A 22,378-nucleotide genomic window follows, 5' to 3' on the forward strand; every position below is an offset into this window, starting at 1 on the left:
TAGAAAGCTCTGCCACATGTGTACAGCAACTGCTAATCTAGCACCATCCAGTGGAGCAAAATGACCATATGTAGGACCATTTTACAGAGCTTTTATAGCAGGCTGGCTGGCTTTGTTTCATCAAAGCCTCATAAGGCCTGACGTGTTCACATTGTTAACGTTGTTACATTTGGTCACACCAACCACTTCTGCAACGGTATATACAACATATATTATCAATATAAAGTTGCTGCAGAGCAATCGTTGCACAATGACTGAATAATGTTGCACTTTTCTTATTCGCGATATTTCAATTGGCGACCTGCCTAATGCATACGGTACTTGCCATGCCCTCATGCATGCAAAGCATTCCGAATTGTCTGAAGAATCTAGTACAATCCCTACAAAAACGGCTGCACTACAATGACGAAAAGTGCAGCTACCATATTTCGTACAGAGTCAAGCTAGCTCACACAACAGCAAATGCCCAGATGTGCATTGCAACAATTTACAATTACCTTGGCACTAGCACTTCTCATACACAGCGAGGCGGCCCTCACCTGGCGCTCGCACTGCCTTGTACCGTCGAGGATTAGGCTTGGGTGAACGTTACAAGGCGTTACGTTAGTAAGGATTGGGTCATTTCTCCAATGCATGCTACTGAGGAGGTCTCCGATTTCGGATCAGGATAGAGGATGTCATCCAATCTCAATAAGATTCGCATCATCGAGTTACAAACGAACGCAAGTGCAAACGACTGCAGACATTTATAAAAGGGAGTAACAGATGTCGGCATCTGTCCTCAAAGAAAGTGGTAATGCAGCATTCGCGACAGGTATAAAAGCTTGGATCACCTCAATCACTTTGAATAATGCGTTCGCACATCTTTCAACTAAAGAGTTGTGGAAACAGTTCTGTGTCATCCTGAAACAATGTGATGACACAACCATGAGAGGGCGTCAATGTCAGGAGTACGTATGTGTGAACTTCTTACACCACCAATCACGTTCCATGAATTTTCCTGCAGGCGACTATGAAGCTGCAATAGATGCATACACAGCAGCTCTGAACGTCTTGCCAGAGGCAGCCACAGACAGCGCTGCGCTGCACAGCAATCGATCAGCTGCTCATGAGCGCCTCTCACGATACGCCGAAGCCCTGTCTGATGCAGATCGTGCTGTCGCACTGCGTCCTGACTGGCACAAGGTCTGATTATTGCCCAAGTTCCTGTCACTCTGTCTGCATAGAAGATCGCACTTTGTCCTCCTACTTCTGAGTCGAAAGTCACAAGCTTGGTTTTTGGGGTATCTAAAGAGACGTGTAATTGTGCATGCAGGGGTACTTGCGTCAGGCGTTGGCCCAGATAGGCGTGAGAAACTTTGCAGCAGGGAGGAAGGCTGTAGAGAAAGGCTTGCAGCATGCGCCGAGCAGCAGCGACCTACTGGAGGTCCAGTCAACCCTCGGGAGCCTGGAACAAGCCCAGCAGCGGCGTGTGCAGTCTCGCACGGCGTCCACATCAGCACCGACGTCAGCGCAGGGAGTATCGATGACATCAGCGCCTGCCGGGAACGCGCTGGAGACCGCCCTCGCCACCCTGGCACAGGCAGGTCTGCCCCTGTTGTATTGCCGTCCTGCATGTTTGCTCTTCTTTAGGAATATAAAGAAGATATTTCCAGCACCATTGATACAAATTGGCGAGGCAGTCCTCTCTCCTTACCTTTGGCACTCGCCCTTGCATTGTATGCACTCTAATTCTTGGTATACTTGGATGTTACTGCAACATACAGGTGAGGCCACAAGTGGGCTCAGCATGACTAGCAATCGCATTCGAGATGATCGCTGGTGTTGACGGTGTTGCAATGCTTGTCCAGGCGTCAGCAAACAACTGCCGGTCACAGTTCTATCGGGGTTTCTGGGGGCGGGAAAGACCACGCTGCTGCAGCGCATCCTGGCCAACCAGCAAGGCCTGAAGGTACAAATCAACATCTTCAAAGAGTGCCCCTTGGAGAGATCCTATAGTTCATTCCACACTCACGACCATCTGCAAAACAGATGTGCAATGTCTGCGGGCTTGGAGCATGCATGCATCATTTGCATGTGCCTGCTTGAGCTTTCTGAGACAGCAGTACCATTCATCCCTGTTCCAAAAGGTCCAGTCATGCACATGCAATCAGTAAATGCCATGTGGCGGCACAGGTGGCGGTGATAGTGAATGACATGGCGGAGGTGGGAATCGATGCGGAGGCGGTGAGAGGCGGGCAGTCCACAATCCAGCAATCACAGGATCACGTTGTGGAGCTAAGCAATGGCTGCATCTGTTGCACGCTGCGCGACGATCTGCTGCAGGTTAGTCATGCACTGTGATTCGTATCACATTGAAGTTCACCCACTTTGTGTCTTATAGAAGTATCGACCCTTCATTGACCCCTAAACCCTAAATCCACCATTGCGTTCCCCGTGAAAATTACTACTATCAAGGCCCCTTCCCTAAGCCCTAAATCCTAAAGCATAACATATTCCCTAAACCCTAAGCTAAAGTGGGTGAAGAATAACGTCAGGGCTGTGATACTCCGAAGCTCAGCACTGGCTCCTGATTCCTCCAAACGCCAAACACTCCCCAATTTGATTCTGAGCCTTGCACTGGCTCGTCAGTACAGCACATCATGCAATAAGCACAGATACAAGACTGACGCGGCCGTATTTAAGATCCTTGTGTCGTTTGCATTCTGCTGCCTGCGCAGGAAGTGGCAGCACTGGCAGCTGAGGGGCGCTTTGACTACTTGCTGATTGAATCAACAGGCAAGCAACCCTGTATTGATGTGCATCAAATTGATTTCTTTTGTCCCTTTGGACTGCAGAAAGGACGAGCGTCTAAAGTAGCCAATCCTGTGACGGCAAGCAGTAAGCAGCTTTAGGTCCAAAATGTAGGCCTCAGGTCTTGAGATGATGGTGCAGGCCAAAATAGGCATTGCAGTGACAATGATAATGATGTGGTGGTGTTAAGATGTCCATAGAAATCTGGCATGCGCATTCAGGCATCAGCGAGCCCATGCCGGTGGCGGCCACTTTCTTCACGCCTGACAACATGGGGCGTTCCCTCAGCGCCTTCGCCAATATTGACACAATGGTCAGCGCCACGCACCTTCATCTGTATTTCGACACACAACTCTAGAATGTGCCTGCAATGCCATTTACTCATAGGGGGACCTCAAGCATTCACCCCAATGCGGTTTGACAGCGACGTGGCTACCGTTTGAAGGACCAAAACTCCCTCTTTTCGCGCAAGTTACAACTGGAGACTCGGTCATATTGCACTTGTAGATTTGCCCCTTTATCACAGCATCCTGGTACTTTGGATTTTCCAGCAGGAAGGCCGCTATTGACGTGTCTTGCGCTCTGCTGCATGCAGGTAACGGTGATAGACGCAGATGCGGTGTCAGCAGAGCTGGCGGCTGCCGAGCGGCTGGCCGAGCGCGCGATGGCGGCCGGGTCGGGGGACACGCGCACGATCGCTGACCTCATCATGGACCAGATCGAGTTTGCTGACACGCTGATACTGAACAAGTGCGACCTGGTGTCCCAGGTGTGGTCGCAGGCACTTGTGCAGGATTTGCTCTTTTGTGAACGTTTTGAGCTGGGGGGATTTTGCGGGATTGAGAATCCTCTGCACATTCTTGCAAGGGAGAGGATTTGCTGAAGCAAGTTCCCCCAAATCTCAGTGTCTGCTCATGAGGGCCCTGCATTGGCTGTGTAAAGGGATGCATATTGCACAATGTCATGCCAGGGTTTCCCTACACGGGACTGATGGCATGATTATATTTGAAACCAATTCTGCAACATGCCACGAATTATCAACAAGACTTTTGCTACTACTGGTGATATACCACAGTGCTTTTAGTCTCTGACAGCACTGTGTGCCTAGGAGGAGGTAGGTCGTCTGCAGGCAGTGTTAGCAAAGCTGAATCCCAAGGCTCGCATCATCCCTACATCGTTCTGCCAGGTGGCGCTCTTTGAGGTCCTCCACACGCGCAGGTGAATGTCCAACCTTCCATTCGCTGCTTTCTCAGGAGCTCTCACATGCTAGCCGTTCTTTCCCTCGCGCATGGCTGCAATCAGTTGTGGTCCCTGGCACTGCTTGCTATCGTTCATGCAGCTAAAACTGGCATCTCAAAAGATCGCACACAAGCCGCGATCAACTGGCTGTTTTCCAAGCCTTGCAAGACCCTCAGATGCTCAGAAAATCTGCGATATTTAGGTCCTTCTTAATTTCAGGACACCCCCGCGTCTTTTATTCTTGTTGTCATCACACGTTTCAACTGCCAGAGGCAAGGTGCGTCTGCAGACAAGCTGCAGGTAAAGGCTGCCGATATCCTGCCCTTGAGGGACTCACATCATCATCTTTGAGGGGCCAAACTTTGAAAATATGGCCTGCCCAGGTTTGCGCTGGAAACAGCGGCGCAGGCGGCGGGCTGGCAGGCTGAGCTGGCGGGGGCAGGGCACGCCCCCGAGACGGAGCAGTACGAAGTTTCCAGCTTTGTGTACCGGTCTACAACAGCGTTTCACCCCCTGAGGCTGTGGCGCCGCGTGCTTGAAGATAACGCTCTTCCCCCTACTCTGCGATCCAAGGTAAGTAATGCCATCATAAAGCAGGGCCGTTGCCTGGAAGAAAGATGTGATGAGGTGGTTAAAGGTGGAAAAATTCTGGCTCTGCAGACTAGCTCATGTTCAACAGTCACCATCGCTGCGATCCAAGGCAAGGCCAGACCCTTACATGGCCGGATATGCACCTTCATGTGGAGGTTTTGTTGATGGGAAGTCTGCACTGCAAGCTTGGTTTTTCAGAATCTGGGTAGGGTGCTGCATGTATGTGTTGCATGGGGCGGTTGAGAAGAGACGCATACCATAGGATGCATGGGAGCATTTATGGTTGACATACGCATGGGCCCCGGCTGGCGGGGGGCGGTATATATACTGAGCACCGTGCCCACGATTGATTGGGTCTTGCTTGGATCTGGCGAGTCCATCAAGGGTAGGATTTTGGCAGCCTTTACCGCAGCTTGTCTGCAGACGCACCTTGCTTCTGGCAGGAAAAGCGTTTAAGAATATTAATCATATTACGCATGGTGTCCTGTTATGATCCTGCTGCACGCCACTGGAGCAGGCCAAGGCGCTTCCATGCCATAGGTCAGGATATTTTTTTGTGACGCCATGCAAGTGTCTGGCATGAATGCTGTGCACAAATGTACAGATTGATACACACTCCAGGGCAAGGCCTGTTTATGACGAAGTGTGAATTTATGGTTTAGGATGCCTGCAAGGCAGACAAGCTCGTACCTGAATGGGATACGAAGCATCTGCTGGTGAAGTGTTTTTTCGAATAGATTGAGTATGATAGTTCCTCTGCACAGAGGCCGGGGATGCATGTGAGCATCCATTTTAGACAGTCTTGTGGTGTCCTGTGACAATTTTGTCTTGCGCCATGGGAGCAGGTCAAAGAGCTTTCCTGCCGCAGGTGAAGACCTTTGCAGGAAGCCATGTGATTGTCTGGTACAAATGCTGCCATGAACAAGACGACATCAGCACTGTCTTAATTGCGCTCGCGTCAATTTGTCACACACCTTCAAGGCACACGCAAGTTGCTGCTTGACTGCAACATGAGAAGAGAGATGCAGACATCAAAGCAGAGCGGGCATAATAACATTGTAGTCAAATTTGAGACAGTTAAGATTGGTTGCTTGCGTTTATTCTGCATGCAGGGCTTCTTCTGGGTGGCGAATCGGCCAGAGGTGGTGTGGGAGTGGTCAACCGCAGGAGCCTCGCGAAGGTTCGCCCCATACGGGCGCTGGATGGACCCCTCAGCCGATGCCAAATCAGGCCTCGACGCCTCACCAAATTCAAATTTGAAGCCTGGCACTGAGAGAAAGTCGGGCTCGGAGAATGTGGAGCATTCGGGGGAGGCAATGGCGGGCAGTGCAGAGAGGATACAGCGGTTGGTGTTTATCGGCATTGACCTGCCAAAGGTGAGGGCTCCAACAGGCACCCCTGGTTGACAGTGTAGTGCGAATGATCCTGGGTCTGCTTGCCAGCCACAACGTCCATCCAATTTTTTTCTCTTTGTGATTGGACCTCACCAATGTGACGCCGCTGTTAAGGATAATATCTGCCACAGTGCACTAAGAAACTTCTCAGACATGGATGAATCTTTGTGAAACTTTATCATGTGGAGGTCAGATATGTCAGCGAGATGTATCAAATGCACAGGAGGAGATCTCTGCAATCCTGGATGACTGCCTGCTGACTGATGCTGAGCTGGCCGGGGGGTCTGCAGTCTGGGACACTTGCTCATGTCCCTGGGACACACTATGACAAGATTGCTTTTTTTGTATTTGGAACATTTACAGAGGGACTACATTGTCAGATATGATAGGAATCGCCGTCAAATCTAAGCTCACATACCACACAGGAGGACTCTTTTCTTGCAGAGCCTAGAGTGACCTGCAAATTCACTGATGGCATGCACTCGTTGATAGCAACTGCACGCATTGATTGGCCGGAGCACCGCTCAGTAAACATGTACACACTGCGTTCCAGCCAGGATCCTGCATTTCTTGATGTGCTGCTATCAAATGGCAGTTCACGCCTTGTCACACATACGTACACTGGTAAAGACACCAGCTAAAGACTCTCCTGTCTTGTCTCCTAACAATCCGCTTTGACACACACAAGTGGCTCCTCATTGCTGTGCAAAACGCCCCAGCTGCCGTTGCCAGCAAATCATGGGAGCAAGCCATGACACAAGAACCGTTAGTTGATCTCTTCATGCTATTACACCTCTCTGGTGTTGTACAAAAGCCAATCGCCGGCTATTTGCCTGTACTGAAGTTGCTGCAACCTTGCTGCGTCAGGCGCAGCTTCAAAGAATGTGGCACCGCTCTCTGGCTGGCAGGACATCACTTCCTGCCAGATCCACCTAAGCCTACAAAGTTCCCTTGCAGCATCCTTGCAAGCAAGGTTGCCCTCTGTTCATCCCTTTTCTAAAGCTCCTACCAACACTTACTCCAGAATCACCCATCTGGTCTCTACAAGGCTGTTTCTCCTTTTGAATCTGTTCTAGGGCAGGGTCGCGCCGAATTATGACGGAGCCTTGGAGGGAACGCGCGCAATCAGGACCGCGTCTCAACAGGCGCCGCCTGATCAGCGCTCGGCAGCTGCGTGTAGCTTCCGAGGCCGTCACTGCTCATGGCCTGCCCACTGCGGACCGAGGGGTCTGGGGAGTTTGATTGCGTCGGGTGGGTCTTCTCAAATGCCCCCAGCGAAAATGTGGATATGCAGATGAGCACCGCCCCCGTGATGGAGAGCACTGTCGGGATCTGCGCATTTGCAGCCACAAGGAACACCACTCAGTTGGGCGCCAATTTGCCTGGAGCAACTCGTGGACGCTGGGAAGAAACTATGAGATTGCAGCACACGTAAACAAACCGATTCAGCACCGCAATTCACAATGGATATTTTCACACCCAGATCTGGCTCTCTTCAACGCGCTTACATGCCAATCTACTACCATGTCACTGCATACCGATATAAAACCCTGCTCTGACAAGGGAGCTATGTGCATGGGTTTTGTAAGCAGAAGAGAAAGCGGACCTCTTCAAAAAGGAAGTAGCCGTAGGTGATTGTGAGCACGATTGAGATGTATGACATTGCGAGGGCGGGAGCAGCGCGCGCGTGGCGCAGCGCGTTAGTCATGCAGAACTGGCTCCCGTAGCTCGTGATGCCTGCACATCACCAAATGCTGCTTATCCACCAGCCCTAATCCCCGCAAAGATCAGACAACCAGAAAGCTCTCTAGGTGAAAAATAAGCCGGTAAAGTGCGCCACAGCAAGCCCTGCAGCAGTGACCCATTCTGGTGTGGGGGATTATCATATGACAAGCTTTGCTGATGGCAGTCCATTATTAATGATGAGACCTGGGAATCACTTACGTTAATCCCGAGCCGCCCTGTCAAGGATAGGTTGATGTCCACAAGAAAAGTAGCGAAGCGGTGCACCATGACTCGTTTGTTTTTTTGGTAGTAATTTTGCAAGATACGGATTGTGAACGCACCAACGCCCACGAGCAGCACCCACTGAGTCCAGTGGCTAAAGATTCGGAAGGACATTCTGGCACGGGACCCCTTAAATCCTAACTTATGTACCCATTAAAGCTAGTCATACTAGGGGATGGAGCGCACCAATGCCCACAAGCAGCACCCACTGAGCCCAGTGGCCAGGGATGCGGAATGAGTCTGTGGCGCCCCAAGCTTTTGGCAGGAAGCAGCCGATGAGCGCTGCCACCAGAGACACCCATGCCATGTAAAAGACCGACACGTTGGGGTGCTCCGCTCGCAGCTCCCGCACGCACATCTTCGCGCACGCGCTGCACAGCGCCTGCAGCACACAAACCAAGAAGGGTCAACTTTTCCGGCCTGAAGAAATAAGGCATGAGGCCAACTAACCTCAATGCTTAACCTTTGAAATACGAGACCTTTGAAATACGTACTCCTTCCGAGTGTCACCAATGTCGCGTGTGCTGCAAGGAAACGTGAGGCCTGTGCGAGTTCTAGAGACTTTTCAAAGCTGTTGGAAAGACATATCCCTGGGAACCATCCATGCATACTGCCCAACGCCTTCATTGAGGCATCACCAGCTGATTCACGCAAAAATCCCACGATTCTGACTCCTCAAACCAAAGTGTAAAATGATGTCAAGTGGCAAAACAGAGGGTGTGCCTGGAACAGGGCGAAGAATGCTCCCAGCGCAGTGATGCGGCCGGTGTTGGGGAATCCCAGAAAGCTGGGCTGCGTTATGAGCGCCACTCCGCCAAAGCACAGCAGAATCGCAATCCCCACCGCCCTGCCATGCAAATACTTCAATGACCCCACAAATGACAAGCCTTTATTTTTCCAAGCATTCTGCAAAAAGACACATTTGGCACATGGGCTTCTTGCTCGAGCTGCACATGAGCAGCAAGCCGGAATTTTCTTTTCCTCCTCACAGCATGCATCCACATGCAACAAGTAAGCATGCCGTTGTAAAGCACCCTCGGCATGCAATGACTGCCTTCGATCACGGCACCTTGCGGCATGCATGACTCGGCGCAAAGCAGCTCACGCTGATATGGAACATTCTGTGTCAAAGACAAAGGACAGAATCCGTCTCAGATCGGAGAGGGAACTCACTTGGTTGGCTGTTCCTTGATGAGGAACGGCCCCAGGACTGCAGCCCAGATGGGCGCAGTGAATGTGAGCACGAGAGTGTCATTCAGCGGCAGCAGTGACACCGCGAAAAGGTAGTTGCCGATCGCACCGAAACCGAATATGCCTCTAATCAGCAACAAGCCGCGCCTGCAGACCACACATATGGCCAATCACATGATGATTTTGAGAGCTGCATGCTCTGCTTCAGAGGCTTGATTTGTGACTGCATCCCTTACTAAGAAGCTCTGGACAAGGAGTCACACACTCTTCAAAATACTAACTTGGACGAGCCTGAATTTCCATTAGCCGCATATGGCTGTATGCCCGCTGTATACTCTTACGCCGGCTGTGAGTGACTGAAAAGCAGGATGCAACAGTAGAGGCTGACAAGGCATCCTGCACGGGTGAGGTATGGTGCCAAGGGTGCAAGGCAGGTTGGGCAGAGGGGGGCGCGCACCTCTTTCCCAGAGGATTCTGGCGCTGCACTGCGCAGCCCACCAGAGCAAAGACCACTAGGAAGCCGCTGCGCGCCAACAGGATCTCAAACGTGGGTATCCCCCACTGACCTGCTCCAGACACAGGGAACGCCCTCAGCCCCATGCATGACAGCTGTCCCTGAACCTGACTGCTTTTGAACATCATGTGTGCATGGAATGTCATCTGATCTTGTGCCTTGTACCAGCTCCTCTGCACGCAGGTTCAAAACCGCCTGTGGGAATGCTAGTAAAATGTGAGCAAGGCCGGTAAGCCGCACAGAGACAGAGTCTTGCATGCAGCAAAGCCGTCTCACGGCGAAATGAATGCTTCAAAATGGCGGGGCAAAATTTGTAGCTTCAAATATAGCTAGAATCCATGGTCACATGTTCTCAGGCACTCACATTCCAATGGGATCCTGCAGCTACACTGACAGTGGGATACCGAGGTACAAGAGAGGCAATATATCGTCTCAATCTATCTATCCTGTATCAGTCTATTGTAAGGGGGATTATATGCGCGCACCGAGCTTCTTGGCGAACATGAGCATGGTGGCCAGAAAACAGCTGCTGAGGGCGTACAGCGCCAGCCCAAACGCGGTGCGCTCGATCTTCTTGGGCTTCGGCGCCGGCTCCAGCTTCACATGCTCCTCCTCTTCCATTGCATGGAAGCCATTCGTGTGGCCATTGGGCACCGCCCCCGCACCGCTGTGGCCATTTGTCAATCCGCTGCAGTAAAAAAAATAAAATCTGGTGTATTCTGGTCACCAAAAGCCCTTTGTGCCCCTTCCCATCAGAACCAGACCACGCTTACTTCTAGACCAAGCTGAATAGCGTGTCTTCAATTTCTCACATGCCAAATGAATCACTCCATAGGAACGAATGTAATACTGAACTGACATCATAGAGACAACATACACAGAGGATACAGAAAGGATAACTAGAGTGTGTGAGTCAAAGCACATCTTTGACATCTCATCAGTGAAGGTGCGGGTTTGGCTAGCCAACAGCAGTTGTGTGCATGCATGTCTTCACAGCAAAGCAAAATATGCAGTCGTCCATGCTGGATGGAAGCGTAGAAGGTCATACAGTCATGTCCTTGTGGTCCATTCTGGGCCCTGATTGTCCATGCAATTTATGAGCTGCTCACCTTCCATTGATAGCTGGCAAGGAATCTGCTCCTGCGCCATTCTCTTCCCTCAAGTGCTGCGCCTCTGCCTCTGCTAGCTCTTCATCATTCTACAGACCGAACAACAACAGTAAGGGTCACAGGGCAGCCACAAGATTAGATCGCCACATGAAAGATGCCAGAGCACGTTCCATATTATCAACTACGGCCACTTTCCAGTAACACAAGATTTCCAGTGCCTTGCAAGGTGCTGGAGCCACAAAAATGGTTTCACATCCTCAACCTGCCAAGTCCTAGGTCAGTGACCTTCCGTGCAGACAGGATTTGATAACATTGGAACTCGCTCCCTAAATTTGGATGTCAATCTAAAAATGAGATCAGAGTAGCGGCACTGTCTCAGTCATGTTAAGTTGGCTTGATGGGAAGCTTGCGTGCTGTAACCCCTGCTATTACTACAGCGAGGAGGGAGAACTTGCATGGGCCATGGAAACAAACGTCCACAAGCTAATCGTGAAACACTTCAGTTTTTATGCTACATCGGCTGGTCTCTCCACAAGACAGCGAAGGATTGCGAATACCTTTGGGCCTGAGGAAAAGGCGCACCTTCTCGCGCAGGAGCGGCTCACTTGCCGAACTTGGCAAGACGGCACCGAGTACGTACGAGGGAATGCCCCAGATTCCCCGCACGATGTTCATGCAGGGCTAGAGCAGGCCCTGATTACCAAATGACTACACTACAAGGGAAGCGACGATGTTCTTACTACTTCACCTTAGCAGCACAGGTCACAGTCTCGGGGCTTGCAATCGTTTGCATAATTCGATCGTTGCTCTAGGCGGACGTCTATGAAGCACTTTTGAGTCTTTTGTTTTTGGGCAAGCTACGGAGCGACGAGCTAGAGAGCATCTTCTTAAAACGGCACGTGTGATTATTCGTTTGCACGTGCAAGCGACCTGCCCGATTCACCCTATGACTCAGCTCTACCCCAGGAAACAACACTTTTGGTGCATCGGCGATCAACCCGGACAGAGGCCAGCCTTGGCACGTCGTGCCACCAGACAGTGGTTATGGATGGTCAGGAGGGACCAGGGATGGAAGGCAAGGAGGAACTGGTGAGCTCTTGGCAGGACCTGCGTGGGAGGAGCCTGCTGACAGGGGAACACAAGTTCGAAATCATCGCCGGTGGCCGCCATGCCGACGTCGTGGCTCTGGACGGCGGAATGGAGGCCTTTGCCGCCCTGTCATGCGTTAAGACAGACGACCACCACGCCGGCGGTTTTATGACAGGTGCGGTACACGATCGCACCCGTCGGTTGTGGGGTGCCCTGCCAAACGATCACTCTTCATATAGCTCAAGTGCGGAGGTACCTCTCGGTGGGGGAAGCCGAATGCTTTGCCCAGAAGTGTGGCAGGATGTCAGCGCCGTGGGAAGACACAATGCAAGGCAACGGGCGGGGACTTCACTTAGCAGTGCCGTCATGGGCAGCTTACATTAGACTAGGCAGAAAGCATAGCAAAATCATTGCTTCCTCCACTGCGGATCAGAAGCGTCCTTGCTCTGCGTTGTCGTGCTTTCAGCTGTTCTGAAATAGCAAAACACAGTTTGATACCAGCCCACCTCCATAGAAAATCGCAATCTGTGCATGCTTCTAAAATCTCTGAAGTGTCTGTCGTGGTGCATGCAGTTTGCAAGGGGGCCACAGGATCAGGGGCTTCTGAGGCAGCCAATCCCCAGCAGAAGGTCCTGCATGCTCCCGAGAGCTTGCCAGACAGCCCCAAGTCCACCAACGAGCAGGTCTGCTTCGACGACGAGGAGGCAGAGCTGCTGCCTGCGACCAAGCCCATGCAATTCGAGGGGGCAGACTGTGTCCATCCCACCAGGCCGCAGGAGGCTGTTGAGGCAGTGCCAGAGCTGGAGGAAGACAATGACGCCGAGCATGAGGCCTCCAGCCTAGCTGGCTCGGTGAGTCCCCGCCTCTGCCTCAAGTGGCATGCTCAACGGTGCACGCATCTTTTCATTGTCCAAATAGCACATGCGCTGCCTCTTCTGGCATGCTCTGGTGTTACGTGCTGTGCTTCATTTCGATTAGCATTTGCTGACCATCTACTGAAAGCTATTGTCTTGTGGACTACACTCACTTATATTGCTTGGGGGAGCAGTGCATTCAATCTAGCATTAGTGGCTCTCCCGGGCTAATGCATGCACTCCCCTCCCCTGGCCTGGCTGTGCATGGAGCAGCTGACAGCGAGTGCATGCCTGTCCCTTATGCGGCTATATCAGGCCTGTGCACGGTGCTCTAGCAGCTCAACCACCATTTCATTCCCACTGCACATATATGTGTGTTTGCGAAAGTATTGCTCTCGAGGAAGCGCGTTGCCTATGCTGCAGGATCACGAGTACGCCTTCATCTTCGAGAAGCCCCTGTCCAGCCCGGCAGTGGACATTTACATGCAGGATGCTCCCGGATCGGTGCGCTAACTCTTGGCGCACGGGGATGGCATGTTTCGCGTGGAGGACATTGATCAATCTTCTGCAAATTGCTTGCATGATCTAATGGGACTAGATCTTCTTTTGACACAATGCTTTCTATTGTGGCAAATGAGAGCAGACTTGGGTACTTGTGTAGGGGCGTGATGAGAGCACTGTTATGTCATCTTCCTACAGGGACGCTCTTTTAAAGTGACGCTCCTTGTGGCGGGGATAGATGTGTGACGAGTCACAATTGTATAGTAGCCTGGTGATGCCCTGCAAGACAGACCTGTTTCATGGTGTCTGTCTTCCAGGGCAGCAGGCGCCGGGGCCTGGAGACGAGCCTGGAGGCCAGCCGTCAGGCGGCACTGCCTCCCACTTCGCTGTCAAAGTCCCAGGAGATGATAGCACAGGGGCCGCAGCCCCCAAGCCCGGCCCCTCCAGCTGAGCTGGCAGGGGCCCCCCAAGACAGCGCCGCTGAGGGCGGCGCGGTAGTACCCAATGCACTAAGCTTCAGAATGGATGAGGACGACTCAGCAGCAAAGAAGCTGCCTGCAGCGCAACACGCTAAACCAGTACTTGATGAATCTGCAGAAAGTATCAACAGCGCACAGGCACCCACCGAGCATGCCGCAGGCTCGGTGGCGGCGAGGGCAACAGTGGAAACAGCAGGCGGCAATGTGAGGGGCACAGAGGGGCTGAGGGATACGGGAGGTGCCAGGGAGCCAGTGATGGCAAGGGGCGGTTTGGCACGAGCGTGGCAGTGCAGTCTGGACGAGGTTGGGGTCATCCCGGGTGGCCGCGCGGCGTTCGGCGCGCCGGCCCCGGCGCAGCGGCCGCAGGCTGGCGCCGAGCGCCCGGCGGTGGCGGCCGCGGGGATCGGCCGGGCCCCTGGCGGGTCGTCGGTGCGGCTACTGCCGCAGCTGCACGCACAGACGGCCGCGCGGCGCGCGGCGGCGTCGGACGCCCGGCCGTTCCCGCGGCTTGTGCTGCGGCGGCTGGAGGCGCGCGCGATGCCCGGCAACATGCTGGACTGCTTCGACCGCCTCTGGCACGGCGGCAGCAGCGTGGTGGCAAGCCAGTCCTGACCTGCTGTTCTGCTCTCGTCTCGTGTGCTGTTCTCAAGCAACCGCCATGTACATAAGCAAATGGGGTCCTCTCCCCATGTTCTTCTTTGGCAAATGTTTTAGGGAAGGAATATGGTGGTTAGGCTGTGGAGTATTTCTGTTGGGTGTGTCTGAGGTTGTGATTCCTGCCTCTCCTAGATTGTAATGTCTCTGTATAAAAGACAAGCTGTGCGCTGGCCTTTGCTGCTGCGCAAAAGTTTTGATGGTTGTGTACAATCCCTGCAGGCTGCAGTTTTTCTCCTTTTGTACATTACGTAGCTGCAGGCTGCAGGCATTTAGGGCTGTTGAGACTGTTCAACATGAACCGGGTGCTTGAGCAAAGATGTATCATTGAATGCACAGACCGTTGTGTATCGGCTGCAGCAACGGCTAGTGCACAACTTTGCAGAGAATTGTAATACTTGGGTTTGACGATTGCACTCCGAGTCAGTGGCTCCCGGAATACACTATGATCATGGAATGGTAATGCTGGGAAGGGTCTACTAGATCTACATCTACATCTACATCAGGGTGTGACACCCTGATATTCAGGAGTGAAAACGGAATGCTGCGTCATGGCCATGTTTTCGTTGTCCCAAATAGGTTTTGATTATGATCGCGGCTCGAGTCCGACTGAGTCAGATGCATTTCACATCAGCTGTTAGCCGATCTGTTATTCGATCAGATCACCAGCATATATGATTATATAAGACTCTTACTCCGAGCACGCACATTTAAACTTGAGCTTGAACTAAAAATTTCGACGGATTTCTACATTGAAGGGCTGCAGTGGCTGCACTTATCATGACACATAAACTTAGATACTGGGGCAGTACAGATCGGATTTCAGCCCCAGATCTCTGCTCTTGTCATGCTCTCGGCTTTGCCTTGAGATATACACGCCGGGTGTTAGGAGAGGCGTTTTTATCGCAACTTCAAGACAAATGGTGATCTCACAAGGAATTGTGGATCGAAGAGGCCAGCAAACGAAGCGATAGATCGATCTTGAGGAGCGTCACCAGGGACACAGGGGCAGGAATGTAGAGGGAGGGCGTCCGGCATTCTCTCTCCTAATGTCCGGTGAGGCACCCCACTTTGGACGCTCGCAATTACGGCGCCAATTTCCGAGCAGTTATCACTGTGAACGTATAGAATCGTTGGACACAGCTAGAGCGGTGCTGGAGGGAGGGACAAGTGGGCACCTGAGTATAGTGGGGAGCGTTTAGCTGCAGGGGACTTCCCAGGGGGTCGGTGTAAGCGCCGGTCTAGTTGTTCAGGTTTCCGAAGCTCCATCATTTCAGGTTGATTGAAGCGCGTGTTAAGTGCCGGAGCGGGCGCTGATCGTCACCTGTGCCAGGTTTTCATCGCTCTGCTTATTACAGGATTGTTGGGACCGCCAAAGCATGGCTCGATAGACGCCCTTCTGGGATTTGTTGTGCAGCGCAAACAATATATCGGTGTCTCTATGTGATGTGGCCGCAGCGCACTATATGTTTAGGCGACGCTCACAGTACGATGCTGACTGTAATATACATCCGGGAGCAGACTTTCTTCCAAGTGTAGCTGAGCCCTTTCCTTTCATTGAAAGGCGTTCTTTCTGGGTCGCTATCAGTACTGCATTGGTCGTCGTCCATATGTTCTAGAGCCATATGACCTTGCGCTGCTAGTCGCGCTGACCTGGGGATGAGTCCAGCCTGCCGCTTTGCCGGCGAAGGCGCTACTGTTTTAAGCTGCGTCGGAACCAGTATGGATTGTATTATATCCTTCATGTTCTGACGTCCTTTGATATCTCAAGTTCTCCGTGGAGTGTACGAGCAACCTGCTGTGTGGGCACTATCCCATCGATCTACCTCAAGTTTGAGAGCTAATTCACGTCAAACATGATCTTTAAACGTATCTGCCATTGAATTTGAGTTCAATGGAGGCATTGGACGCGTCCACACGAGACAACTGCCCGCGCCACTCCACACTTGGCCAGGTGGCATGAGTACAAGTCCCACTTCAGAGGGCTGCTTCCTGTGCCCCTGCTGTGCGCACACTCACTGTAGGAGCGCAGTACAGGACACCTGTGATGGCCAGCTCGGGCTCAGGGATGCGCGGAGGCAAGTCTCCGAGGCAAGGAAGCTGGAAGCTGACAGCTGACCTTGCTTGTTTTGCAGGGGGCTCATGCGCAGTGGGCCTCGGGGAGCTTGATCAACCGGGGTTGATAGGCAAGGGAGGTCTACCACAGCAGCAACACCATAATCATCTCCATCACATGCAAATGGCACAGCAGCCACTGCCGCCTGTGCGCACAACCCTGCCCGCTCTGGCAGTCCCTGGGCAGGTGTGTAATCTTTCCTGATCCTTAGTCATGACAGACCTGCCAAATTACGCTACCAGGCTGCAGACTGGGCGGCTGCTGGGCACCAACGCTGCTGACATCAGCGCTGACAATCCGCCTATGCGCCGCTGACATCACCGCGCAGCTGGAACGCTGACTGCAGCATCCTACAATTCAGAAAATTCCTTTGCCAGTGTCTCTTCAGCAAGCAATCGCACAGCAGGCTTTGTTAATTTGTTCAATGGATGCAGAAATCTGGACTGGCAGCGCACGTGCAGCCTGAAGTTTGCGCGGTCGGAATGGTGTGCCAGGGTCCTGGTCTCGACAGATTCCATTAGGGCAGACCAAGGGCAGGCCTTCAGTGCCAGACAGAAAATGGCAACATTACCTGGCGGCAATTGACACTGCTTTCATGGTACCAGCTGAACGTCAATTGTGAATTAAATTTTGAGTGTTTACCCTGCAGGAGGCGACCAGTTCGCGGTCGACGCTGAGCGAGGGCGACACGTTTGAGCCGGGCAGCGGGACGGCGTGCAGTTCCCCCACAACGCCCCCCTGCTCGCCACCGGCATACCCCGGGTCCCCCCCCTCGGCGCCGCGCAAAAAATCCCCCGGCAAGCTCGCGCCGCGGTATACGGGGGACGCTGCGAGGAGCCTGCTAGGTACGCGCGCTAAGAGCACAGATAAGGGTAGCAGCAAATGGGTGTCTTCAAAAGAATGCACTGTCAGTCCTTTTTTTTTTGGTCTGTACCTCAGATGGAGACCTTGTGCCAGTGCTGCTGTATCCTTTTGGTAACACACCAGTTAATGGATCTTGAATGTTGGGTACTTGTGGCTTTGCTGTTGTTATCAGATATAGCATGTCCACTCCTGGCAGGAGATGCCAATTCACGGGGATGCCCGTCTAATCTATGTCTTCGTTGCACCTGGTCTATCAACAGCTTGGGTTCAACATCTGACAAAGGCCCATCTTTCTGTAGGGCCGCTGCCGACGAGGCGCGCATTGCTACCGGCATTTGACGCGGCGGCCGGGGCTCAGGAGGGCGCGCCCCAGGACGTGCAGCCGCCACAGCAGCCGGGAAGAAATGATGTTCCCTCCGCCTCCAAGCGACTCGGTGAGACTCTCGCCATAAGAGTGAAAATGTACTGGAATCCTCTGATTTGTGTAGTAGCCCACCTTTATCCCCGTTGAAATTTGCGCCTTTGGTCTGGTTACTGGCTGCTCTGGCTGGGTGACCAGATTTCCATTCTATGCTGGATTGAATACAAGGTGTGTCAGAGATCCTTGCGTCCTGACGAGATGGCTAGTCGAAAGTCATACGCTGACATGGTTTTGAGTTGCTGCAGGGCAAAGCAGCACGCCGACGCATGGAGTGCCAAAGCGGACGCGGAGAGACACTGAGGATGAGTCACAGGGCGAGTCACGGTGACCAACGGCGGCCAGCACCCACCACTGGAGCTTCTTGAAACAGCTGTACTGCCGCAACGTAAGCTCTGCACTGCTCGTCACATGCGCACAGTCGCGCGGACGTCCAGTCAGCAGCTGGAGCCAAAAATGCTGAAATTGCAAGACACCCAGTTGGCTGCGGGGCTGCATTCCACACAACGTATGAAAATTTTCTCTCTCCGGGCGGGCAAGGGAGAAGGCGGCGCCTGTGGCCCTTAGTCAATAGTCCAGTCATCCGCTGTACAGTCAGCATCCAGCGTTCTCGGCAGCACTGACTGACCCTTGAGAAAGTTCTGCCTCTGCCCGCAAAGGGGAAAATCTGCTATGCATGCAGAGTGTCACCAGGAGAGCTTGTACAATACCGTTGACTCAATGCTTGCGTTTGTTGCCAGCACGCCAGGGTGCAATGAGGAAGTGCAAAGAAATGGGGAAGACACCCAGTTGCTAGGTCTCTGAAAGGGGCGCGCGCCGCCTTTCAGGGGTGGCAACGCGAGGGCTAAGGGTTCCTGGCAGCAAAACAGTTTTCCATCACATGTTCCCGCTCTGTTGCACCTCCGCTCAGACATTCAAGGCATCCCATCGCTCAGCCGCCTCTTTGGCGCTGTTTTGGGGCCTGCTCAATTTTTGGCATTTTGCCTGCAGAGCCCTATTCACAGTCCAACATTAGTTTCCCAGCGAGGCACAGGTCAGACACCTGAATAAGGTTTCCCCGTGCCGCGTCCCCCGTGTCAAGCCCCCCCGCATTCCATTAACCACCCCCAGAGCGGGCGCTTCCTGACCCCCGTGTGCTTTGTGATCCTAGAGGGGCGGCAACCTAGATTGCAGCCCTGGAAATATAAACCCAGACAAGGTGACAGGGGTGCATTCCTGCTGACTGTGAGCATCAGGAGTGCGGCCCCCGGCACCGGATGAGTAGGACATGCAAGGAGTGCCTGTGTGCCATTAGTCATGCCTGTTGTTTGCAAAGTTACCACAATCACCTTTTTTCTCTCTCGAGGCCCCTGCTGAGCCGTCGCTGACTATTGTTATCCAATGGTCACCCCTTTGTGGACCATTGGTTTTGGGAGGTCCTGCAAGGTGCCTATCATTGTCCCTTTAGCGGGTCTGCTGATTCACTAACAGGCAGTACTGAGAGCCACCACATGATCATGAATGGCTGCTTTGTTGTGAGATTGCTTTGCTAGCTGTCTTGGTAAGCCCAGTGCGCTCCCCAGTGAGCATGCATGGGACAGGGCCACATCATGCATTTGTATTCAAATTTAAACTCGAATCAGACCCTTCTCCAGAGACTGAAAGGGGGGGACCGCAAGGGTCCAACAGGGGTTAGCAGGCATGTAAGCCTGACAGCACACATTGATATCAAGAATGTGATTCTTTTGTGTGTTGCAGCATCACTGCACATCGGTATCAATAGGTTGGGCCAAGGACTCTCGGTTGCCCTTTCGTGGCAAGAGGTTAATTGACAATATTGGGGCTGCAAAGTGGGCTGCTGATGAACAGCTGAGACAGAGGTTCAGACCTGTGCTGAGGGCTGCGGCAGCAGTACTGTCATTGCTTGGCGTTTCTGCCTGCCCAATGCACAGTTTGTTTTGTTCGGTGAGCTGTTGCTCCAGTGGAGCACGGCTGGGTCTTTTCAATTGAGTCACTGAGGTGTCAAGGGCACGAGATTGGCCACATGTGCACTTTATAATGATCTGACCTGCATTTTTGAGCAGCACACGGGATGCCTTAAAGACTTGTATTCTCTGACGCTTGAGGGCCGTATTTTCCTGCCAATCACAGCTGCGTATTGTTCGTGACCAAGCGCGTTGCGCGCGTTGTGGCATCCGCTCATCATGTATCTGATCTTGGATTTGTATGTGAGGCGGTGCTGTATTGTGTTGAAGCAATGGTTCAATGCTGAGGATGTTTATAGTCATGCACCATGCATGTGACATGTTCATTGTATATATGTTGAATAAGGTAACAGCTGGTAATAAAGCTGTGAAATTTTGCCAATACTAAATCCCAGCACATGCTGGTCCAAGAGCTCGACCAAGATCTTCCACAACAACTGCCTTGAACTCGTGATGACAACTATTCTCTATTGCTACAAAAGAACCTCCTGAGTAGCCTTCACTTCAGAAGGGGTCAGAACAAGGAACTGCTCATGCCAAATTTGATCTGTTCTTGTCTTCATGCCGAATCCTTCCCCTTTCGGATCTTAGGGAGAGGTCTTTGTCATCTTGTTTACAGCGAGCTCGTTCACAGGAACAAACACAGGGAGCCCTCAACCGCTTGCAAGCTGTTTGGAAGCAGAGCAACCGGTTGTCTCTGCCGCTTGCTTCTTTCTTTCTGTTGTGCACAGATCCGGTGATGCAATATGCTCCCAACAGACCGCCACGGCAGCCGCGGCCGGCAGCGGCCTTTTCCGCCATTGCATCAACTCCCGCTCACTTATTTCGGCCGGTCCATGCCTCCTGCGAGCCCTGTTGCCCCACAAACCACGACCCATCAGGAAAGTCTCTGCTTGCTAAAAAAAGTTGCTGCTCAGCCGTGGAATCATTTCATTGTTGCCGCATGATCTCCACTTGCAAGGGATCTCTCTCGTCACTGGCTCTCAGTTTGCCCAATTTAGAATTTTTCTTCTCTGTACAGACAGACATCCTGACCCAGAGATTGTAGAGCATGCCAATGCACCTGAAGCAGGTCAACATAGGCTTCCAGTCTCCCAAGAAATGACCACCTTTAAGGCAATCACGCAATCTCACGCTCCCAATGGATGCCAACACAAGCCCAGGGATTGTGCTAGGCAATTAGAGAAAGTGGCATGCTGACATGAGAGCAGAGCGAGCACCAAAAGTAAGAAGGAAGGGCTGCCTCGCAGTGAAAATGGAACATGTGAATCATACAAGACACCTCCGGCCCAGGAGCAGGCTAGGCAACTGCCTACCTGCCAATGCAGACTGTGGGGCAGCCACGGCCTCGGCAGTAGCTGAGCACAGAGGCAAAGTCGTTGTCGCAGGACACGATTGCCAGTGCTACATCCGGGGAGCGCTCATTCACAAGGGCCGTCATGTGCCGGATGATTACCTGGTCCGCTGCCTGCCTGAACAACACAGATTCCAAAGTCCTGAGCACTATGGTGCACTGCATCATGTGCAGGAAAACACCATATGATAAGCTTCCAGACAACATGATGACAGATAGCGTAATGGCAATAGCTTGTCAAGCATTAAGGCGCGAGTGTCCTCACGGGCTGTGTAAGGAGAAGGCAAAGCCAGATGGTTGCTGGTACCTGTGGCTTGCTACTGGCACCACTTTAACGTTTGGCACCCTTTTCAGAGCTGGAAAATTTATCATTTTTAATGTGCATTCTGTGGCGTATGCTAGGATGAAGACGTCGGCTGCTGTCAGCTGGTGTATCTCGACCGTTCCAACAGCTGATGCTGTAGCAGCCTGCAATTGTAAAGACCCCAGTGAGGTGTTGCATTTCTGACTCTTTTATGTTTGAAGATTCCCGAAAGTCTGCTATTCCATTGCATGTCGGTCGGTGAGTCGATCGTAAACCTTCAGAGCTTCGCAGGTGTGCTCCATTCTGATTTTTTTTGGCATGATGTTATCGAGATCCCAGAATACGATGCATCGAGCCGCTTTGATGCCTGCATTACGGCTGAATAGGTATGTCTGGGCCCGTATCATGCATAAGTCCTTCCGGCAAGGGCTCAGCCATGCCCTTTGACGTACGAATGCCTGAAGGCATGGAGGCTTCAAAGGCCATCTAGATCGCTCCAGTAATTTTGAATTTGTCGTCTTTGTGTCAAAGGAGCAAGCTGGGTTGCTAAAAGAGGTCACAAGAACGCCCATCAACCACGCAAGGTGCCACTGAAAGCATTGGGAGAATCCTAAGTTGGATAACATATACAGGTGCTGATGGTGATTAACAGTGCAGTATGTAGTTGCCTTGTCTGTGAACATTGTTCACTGAACAAGAGCGGGGTGCAGGCTCACTTCACCTTGGGCGTTGGGGTGGATTGTGCACTTGGGGTGGACCACTCAGGCCGGTTGCAGCTGCCCGGGAGTTTCAAACTGCTCGCAATGGACGAGAAAGAATCTTCACTGTTTCAACACACTTTCAAGGAGGTGACAATCTATCAGCTGTCTTGCTTGAAAAGCATCAACCGCAAAGACGGCGGTGTCAAGCAGCAATATCGATTTCCCCCCCTTGGCGCGGTCTT

General features: G+C 52.4%; 6 protein-coding genes across 6 annotated transcripts; 4 read left to right on the forward strand and 2 right to left on the reverse strand.

Annotated features, from left to right (window-relative positions):
• Positions 1–1,876: 1,876 nt before the first annotated feature.
• On the forward strand, positions 1,877–5,825 carry COCSUDRAFT_3730 (cobW-domain-containing protein; the record flags this gene model as incomplete). Its single annotated transcript, XM_005647034.1, has 8 exons — positions 1,877–1,951; positions 2,176–2,325; positions 2,721–2,790; positions 3,015–3,106; positions 3,389–3,562; positions 3,902–4,011; positions 4,416–4,605; positions 5,736–5,825. Coding segments are annotated over 8 exons (951 nt in total), but the record flags the coding sequence as incomplete, so codon positions are not given.
• Positions 5,826–6,361: 536 nt separating this feature from the next.
• Positions 6,362–7,103, forward strand: COCSUDRAFT_33313 (hypothetical protein). Its single transcript, XM_005647035.1, has one exon. It carries the CDS (start codon positions 6,494–6,496, stop codon positions 6,656–6,658), a length of 165 nt encoding a protein of 54 aa, XP_005647092.1. The 5' UTR covers positions 6,362–6,493; the 3' UTR covers positions 6,659–7,103.
• A 39-nt stretch (positions 7,104–7,142) lies between these two features.
• COCSUDRAFT_42230 (hypothetical protein) lies at positions 7,143–10,350 on the reverse strand (the record flags this gene model as incomplete). The annotated part of the gene is made up of 7 exons (XM_005647036.1): positions 7,143–7,349; positions 7,624–7,754; positions 8,211–8,406; positions 8,706–8,871; positions 9,198–9,362; positions 9,673–9,781; positions 10,215–10,350. 7 exons carry the CDS (start codon positions 10,348–10,350, stop codon positions 7,143–7,145), a joined length of 1,110 nt encoding a protein of 369 aa, XP_005647093.1.
• Positions 10,351–11,906: 1,556 nt separating this feature from the next.
• On the forward strand, positions 11,907–14,822 carry COCSUDRAFT_66277 (hypothetical protein; the record flags this gene model as incomplete). Its single annotated transcript, XM_005647037.1, has 4 exons — positions 11,907–12,102; positions 12,501–12,778; positions 13,205–13,285; positions 13,600–14,822. 4 exons carry the CDS (start codon positions 11,907–11,909, stop codon positions 14,371–14,373), a joined length of 1,329 nt encoding a protein of 442 aa, XP_005647094.1. The 3' UTR covers positions 14,374–14,822.
• Positions 14,823–15,343: 521 nt separating this feature from the next.
• COCSUDRAFT_53578 (hypothetical protein) lies at positions 15,344–18,236 on the forward strand. The gene is made up of 5 exons (XM_005647038.1): positions 15,344–15,471; positions 16,551–16,717; positions 17,181–17,376; positions 17,695–17,829; positions 18,062–18,236. The coding sequence occupies exons 1-5, from the start codon at positions 15,465–15,467 to the stop codon at positions 18,142–18,144; spliced, it is 588 nt and encodes a 195-aa protein (XP_005647095.1). The 5' UTR covers positions 15,344–15,464; the 3' UTR covers positions 18,145–18,236.
• Positions 18,237–20,111: 1,875 nt separating this feature from the next.
• On the reverse strand, positions 20,112–22,110 carry COCSUDRAFT_53579 (hypothetical protein). Its single transcript, XM_005647039.1, has 4 exons — positions 21,711–22,110; positions 21,439–21,599; positions 21,094–21,249; positions 20,112–20,629 (listed from the first exon to the last, which is right to left on the reverse strand). Exons 1-4 carry the CDS (start codon positions 22,059–22,061, stop codon positions 20,431–20,433), a joined length of 867 nt encoding a protein of 288 aa, XP_005647096.1. The 5' UTR covers positions 22,062–22,110; the 3' UTR covers positions 20,112–20,430.
• Positions 22,111–22,378: the final 268 nt, after the last annotated feature.

This window comes from Coccomyxa subellipsoidea, assembly GCF_000258705.1.
Source record: "Coccomyxa subellipsoidea C-169, whole genome shotgun sequence".
Lineage (NCBI taxonomy): Eukaryota > Viridiplantae > Chlorophyta > Trebouxiophyceae > Coccomyxaceae > Coccomyxa > Coccomyxa subellipsoidea.

Coding starts and splice junctions, on each gene's coding strand:
- COCSUDRAFT_33313 (XM_005647035.1), top strand. CDS start 6,494: ATGCACTCGTTGATAGCAACTGCACGCATTGATTGGCCGGAGCACCGC.
- COCSUDRAFT_53578 (XM_005647038.1), top strand. Junction 16,718..17,180: donor CTCTGGCAGTCCCTGGGCAG/GTGTGTAATCTT, acceptor TTTACCCTGCAG/GAGGCGACCAGTTCGCGGTC. Junction 17,377..17,694: donor CGCTGCGAGGAGCCTGCTAG/GTACGCGCGCTA, acceptor ATCTTTCTGTAG/GGCCGCTGCCGACGAGGCGC.
- COCSUDRAFT_53579 (XM_005647039.1), bottom strand. CDS start 22,061: ATGTTATCCAACTTAGGATTCTCCCAATGCTTTCAGTGGCACCTTGCG. Junction 21,600..21,710: donor ACACCTGCGAAGCTCTGAAG/GTTTACGATCGA, acceptor TTACAATTGCAG/GCTGCTACAGCATCAGCTGT. Junction 20,630..21,093: donor CCCACAGTCTGCATTGGCAG/GTAGGCAGTTGC, acceptor GTGGGGCAACAG/GGCTCGCAGGAGGCATGGAC.